Source organism: Grammomys surdaster, unplaced genomic scaffold, assembly GCF_004785775.1.
Source record: "Grammomys surdaster isolate TR1022 unplaced genomic scaffold, NIH_TR_1.0 192, whole genome shotgun sequence".
Lineage (NCBI taxonomy): Eukaryota > Metazoa > Chordata > Mammalia > Rodentia > Muridae > Grammomys > Grammomys surdaster.
This window is the reverse complement of record NW_021604637.1, coordinates 2,217,309-2,223,308: the sequence shown is the minus strand read 5'-3', so window position 1 is coordinate 2,223,308 and position 6,000 is coordinate 2,217,309. Positions and strand designations below refer to the sequence as shown.

The window sequence follows — 6,000 nt, the reverse complement described above, 5'->3', positions numbered from 1 at the left end:
AGCATGGCTTCTAGCAGTTTGAGGCCATGTTATCTATGACTCACCAGAAGTGTCCCCACTACTACGCCCTGTACCCCTTGGCCCTGTTGAAATGCTTGTCAAAGGAAATTCAACATTGCCAGAATTTACTATTTTTATTCCAGCCAAAACCTGGTAGTACGCAGATAGTTCCCTGAACCCTAGATTAGAGCAGTTACTTACTGTCACAATTATACATCTTTTCTCTTCCCCTTTGAAATATAAATCATCTACCACTTGGAACTGCCTTACCAAAGGCGCTTTTGTTGATGCACGCATTCAAGGAGATAGAAGCCTGGAGTGGTTGAACACTACTTTTAAGCACTTGGGAAGAAGAGGCAGGAAGACCTCTTGAGAATTCCAGGCAACGTAATGAAAACCTATCTCAAAAAAAAAAAAAATCCAGCCGATAGTAATTCTCACTCCCGATTCTTATTACTGCTTGTCATAAAGATATATAAGAATTGCTGTGTGTGGTGGTATTAAGCTCAGAACTGGGAGATATGAGGCAGGAGGATAAAGGCCAGTCTGGGTTGCATAGCAAGATCCTACCTCGCAAGCAAGCAAATAAAGCAAGCAACCAAAAACAGATACTCCATGAGAAACTCAGGGCGTCCAGAACAACTCAGAATCTGCGACTTCGAGCGTCAATTAGCTTTAGGATTCAGAACCCTCATCGGCCACACCCCTCTATGCTGTGATTCCAGCGGCTGACCCAGTCTCGCGAGGCCGAGAGTGTCACGTGATAGGCCTGGGTCTGAAGCCGATTCCGCCTTATTGATTTTGGGCGGCGTCAGTTTCCGGAAGCAAACCAGTCCCTGAGCGGCTGCCCTTTGGCCCCCGTGCGCAAGTGCGGAAGTGCGGTGGCATCCTTGGTGACCGGTTTCCGGTCTGTGTGCGGCACCGGGCTCGCAGAGCCACGTAACGGACGGGGGTCTGCAGCCATGGCGGATAGGAAGGCCAACGGTAGCGGAGCGTCCGCCTCCTCATCAGGCACTAACTTACTCTTCTCTTCCTCGGCCACGGAGTTCAGCTTCAACGTGCCCTTCATCCCTGTCACGCAGGCCGCCGCCTCCCCGGCTTCCTTGCTCTTACCCGGAGGTAGTGAGCGCTTGGGGGCCAGTGTGTGTCCTGGGAGGCGGGTGGGACAGGAGCGTCGCCTTCTCTGAGCTGCTTGCCAGGGTCATCAGTGACCAGCTTCCAGAGCGCCAGGGACTGGAGGGTCCTGGAGGAGGGGCCCAGGTGATGAGACTTGGAACTCCTGTCATTGCGCAACTGTGAACACCCACTGGTGTGCTGGTGCTGGCAGAAAACGCAGCTAAATTAGACAGTTACTCTTTGCTAGAATACCACTCTTTGCTAGAATACCGTAAGCTGTCCTCTTACTGGGAAACACCGGTGATAGGGCAGGACATCACCTAGGAGACAATACCTCTCTTGTACAGTACTGTAAACTCTTCCTAGTAAAAGACCCCCGTTACAGAAGGATGCCTGCTAAGATAGAAGTGCTTTCTACTAGCTTTGATATGTGATATCTGAAGTACAGGTACAGAATGCATTTCTCGTTTTTCAAGGTATCACTTCCTTTGAGTTTTTCCTTGTTCTCTTATACCTCTATACCTGCTTATACCTCCTGCTTTGCTTTTGATTAAGCTTTGTGTATTATCAGGAAGACTTTTTTTTTTAAAGCAAACTGGTGGTTAGGAGCACAGACTATGTTCAGACCTGGCCCTGGCATTTATTTGCTGTGTGTGGTCTCAGACATGACATTTTACCTGTCTGCTTAGAGTTCATGTTTTCAACCCTGGGTTTGAGAGCAGGGTCTCTCTGTGTAGTACTGACTGTTCTGGAACTTCACTGTGTAGACCAAGCTGGCCTCAGACTTAAAGGATCCACCTGCCTCTGCCTCTGAGTGCTGGGATTAGAGGCATTCGTCGCTATGCTCAGTCTTCATTTGTGTAGAGTCCCACACATATTGTTGTGTAAGTACTTGTGAGCTAAGTACTCCGCCTCTCCGTGTGGACTGTGAACGTCTTACCTCTTTCGTTTTCAGGGTCTTGTGTCATGCCTAGCTCATAGGTCCTTGTTAAGTGCTGAACTTTTCCCACTAAATAATTCCTGCTTGGAAAACTAGGGGAAGTTTCCTGGAGAAGGGAAGACAGACAAACTGAAAGCATGTGTCTATGAAGGTTCTCCTTTCTGTCATGTGTCTTCCTGGTGCTTGTAACTGTCTGACATGTACATATGCCTGTTTACCCTACCAGGCCTGGGTGTAAGCTTTGTCAAAGTGTTGCTTGCTTTGGGGAAGAATTGCGGCTGGAGCAGAGTACTGTAGAAAGGTCCAGGGTTCAGTATGGCTGTGCCTTGGATTTTCCAGATTGTTCTCGGCCTCCAGAGTGTTGTTTGATTCATGATCCTTTTCCTTGATGTATAATATTTAATTTGCATGTGTTATTGTCAGTGCTTGACATTTCTATTTTCTTCTTCAATTTTTTTCTTAATTTTATGTGCATTGGTGTTTTGCCTGCATGTGTGTCCATGTGGGGGTGTTGGACCCCCTGGAACTGGAAGTTATAGACAGTTGTGAGCTGCCATGTGGTTGCTGGGAATTGAACTCAGGACCTCTGGAAGAGCAGCCAGTGCTCTTAACCACTGAGCCATCTCTCCAGCTCAGCATTTCTATTTTCAGCTTTAAGATAGGTATGCTGATCTTTAGATTTATTCATTTATTAATTACTTTTTGAGACTTGGTGTCATTTTGTAGCCCAGGGTAACCCAGAACTTGTGACAGACCTCTTGTCTTAGTCTCCCAGGTACTGTGTCTGAGGAGATCCCATCTCCTTGAAAGCAACAGTTAAATCACATCAGTGGAAGAGACACACAGGAAGCAGAAACAAACCGAGCAGCTTGTCCTTGTCAGGCCCTGTTGCAGCTGTCAAGGTAGCATGGAACAGACATGCTCTCTTCCTCAGACCTGCGTATTCATACACATAAACACTGGCTTTCGTAAGCTATTGTTAAAAAAAAAAAAAGCTGGAGGTGGGATGGGTTGGCCGCTGCGGCCACTCTGTGTCTCAGCTGGTGGAGTGGAGAGACAATGTCCCTTAAAGGCCTCAGAGTCTCAAAGAGAGTGGTCTGAGTGGCATTTGAAGGATCTATAGAGGAACAATCTGCAGGCTTGACAGGAGTTGGCAGTGTTCTGTATGGGGCAGAATGGACCTCTTTCCTGTCCTCTGCATCCTATCCTCCCCCCCCCCCCCCCCCCACTTATCTTCAAGTCCATCATGCCTAGCATATATGCAGGGCATTGGCCTAGGTGTCTATGGGCTTCATGGACTGTCCTAAAAGGTTTGAGCTCTGTGTGGAGCCTTTTAAGGGTTTTTGTTGTTGAGGTTTCACTATGCAGCTCTGACTGGCCTAGAAGTACGGAATTAGGAGGTGCTCCTAGGGTGAAGCTTGTAGTGTGATGAGGTCACTATTTGACTTACGATTGGTGCTAGTTTGACAGATGTTTCTTGGACCAAGTCAGTCTCAAGTTCTGGGTGAGAAATTCCACAAAAGGCCCTTCATTGTTGGGGGTGAACATAGTCCTAGTGAGTTTCACGGGACTGGAGAGTGGTGGAGTTGGAGTATGTATTAGAAAAGTAGAGGCTGAAGCAGAGGGAGGCCCTGGGCAGGAGGTATTTTCTCTTCAGCAATGAAGAAACTGCTGATAAGAATCTTTTTCTTCTTCTGCTTTTAATTTTTTTTTTTTTATAATTTCGAATATGGTGGTGCATATCTTTGTTTGATCCTAGCACTTAGGAGGCAGAGGCAGGTGGATCTCTGAGTTCAAAGCTATCCTGGTCTACAACACGAGTTCCAGGACAGCCAGGGCTGCATAGTGAGGTCCTATCTTGAAAAAAACAAAAAACAAAACAATTTCTTTTTTTTTTTTTAAAGATTAGCTTTAAGTGTTCTGCCTGCCTCAGTCTGAAGAAGCTGTGACTGTAGGCATGTCTTTTGAATAGTTTTCATAGTTTAGAAAGACAGTCTTAGATACCATATTCTGATTGGAATTGTGTCCAATCTGTGGAGTGGAGTTCCTTCACTAGTTTGGTTTATAAAGTACAACTGGGACAGCCTGGAGACAGTGAAGCAGGGTCACTGTGAGGTCACAGATTGCCCAGAGCTTTGGCAGTACTCCAAGGGCAGAGACCACAATGTGCCTGCTGTTCGGGGAGTGGCCTCACGCAGCTGATGGACTGTAGCCCTCCAGCAGTTGTAGATAAGCATGACCAAAGCAGGGGAAGGAGAGACTAGGAGGGGGGAACTGAAAGCTGCTCGTAAAAGTAGAGCAGGGAAGAGTGGGGTGAAGGTCTAGTTCCTGGGAAAGTGATGCCTTGGAAATTACTTGACAGTGGAATAGAAGCGGTGGCGCAGTTTAAGCGGAGAATACAGTGAGGATGATGCTGGCCAAAGGGGAGTGAGGAACTCTTCCCCTAGGAAAATGAGATTGCTAGTGACTTTTTTTTTTCTTTTAAAGCATTTTTTATTCATTTATTTATTGTGTATGTTATGTGTGGAGAGTCAGAGAATAATTTGTGGGAGTTGGTTCTCTCATCCTATCCTGTTGGTCCTGGAGCAGCCAGCTTTTCTTGCTGAGCCGTCTTGCCAGCCTGTGACCTGGTGTTCTGTATGTCTGAACATGTAATTGTGACTACTGCTTAAGGATTGCATTAGTGGGTAACCTACATTGTGTCAACACAGATATCACATGCTCATTTGTTAAGACCCCTTTCATACCTCTACTTATCTACAGAGCTAATGCCTGGACTTTAGTTTCTTCTTATTATTGTAGAAGTTAAATTACATGTTTAGGTATATGGTAACATTTGAATTATATAAAATAAATTCAAAATATAAAAAAGGGTACAAATTTATTTCTCTAAAAAATCCTTTATGTAACACGAACATTTACAAAATAAATATTTACATAGAAAGTAAGAAGGGCAAAAAAATGTTTTCTCTTTTCCTTTTTTATTTATTTGTAGGGTTTCTCTGTGTAGTCCTGGCTGTCCTGGAACTCTCATTGTAGATCAGGCTGGCCTCAAACTCAGAGATCCAACTGTCTGTGCCTTCCGAGTACTGGGATTTAAAGGCGTGTGCTGCCGTGTTTGGCTCCTTTTATAGCTTATTCAAATAAAATCTTTTAAGAGAACAGTTTTGAAGGAAAAGTTGTACTTTTTCTCTGTAATGGAGAAATACAAGTTAGAGGTGTGAAGTAAGCGGTCTAATTGCTGGGTGTTCCTTACAGAGCTTGAGAGGGTGGCATTGCTTTTACACCATTGCTCTCCTCTTCTGTTGCAGAAGACTCCACAGATGTGGGTGAGGAGGATAGCTTCCTTGGTCAGACTTCTACTCACACATCCACCCCACAGACCTTCAGTTACTTCTCTCAGGTATCAAGCAGTAGTGATCCTTTTGGGAACATTGGACAGTCACCCTTGACAACTACAGCAATGTCTGCTGGACACTCAGCGCTTCCCAAGCCCCCAGCCACACTCCCTTTTACAACTGGCTCCCAAGATATGCTGAATGCATTTCCACCCTCTGTTTCCAAGGCTCCCTATGGTGCTGCACCTTCCTCACAGATGGGAACAAGTACCTATTTGCCTTCTCAGCCAAGCAGTCTCCCTCCAAATTTTGGGAGCCCACCCCAGGGGATTCCTCAACAAGGACATAACCCATATCGCCACACTCCTGTCAGCAGCCGGGCAAATCCCTATATAACACCTCCACAACTACAACAGTGTCAGACGCCAGGCCACCCCTCTTACCCTCCATCTTCTGGACCCCCTGTGCAGACATACCAAATGCCGTCAGGACCATTGCCACCGGTACGTGAATATCATACTCCTTTTCTCTCTCACCTTAGTGAAAGATTTCAAAAAACTTTGTATATTAAAAAAAAAAAAATCTTGAGATTTCTTTTTATGTACA

The 6,000-nt window shown here is 45.7% G+C and overlaps 1 protein-coding gene across 4 annotated transcripts in view; it reads left to right on the top strand.

Annotated features, from left to right (window-relative positions):
• Positions 1–903: 903 nt before the first annotated feature.
• Sec23ip (SEC23 interacting protein) overlaps positions 904–6,000 on the top strand; it is a 43,804-nt gene continuing 38,707 nt past the window's right edge. For 3 of the 4 annotated variants that reach the window (XM_028769408.1, XM_028769407.1, XM_028769406.1), the window contains exons 1-2: positions 904–1,119; positions 5,368–5,897. In XM_028769408.1, coding sequence (XP_028625241.1) covers positions 963–1,119; positions 5,368–5,897 — 687 coding nt within the window. In that variant the 5' untranslated portion in view covers positions 904–962. The remainder of the gene's footprint in view (positions 1,120–5,367; positions 5,898–6,000) is intronic. The other variant, XM_028769409.1, reaches the window with a different exon arrangement.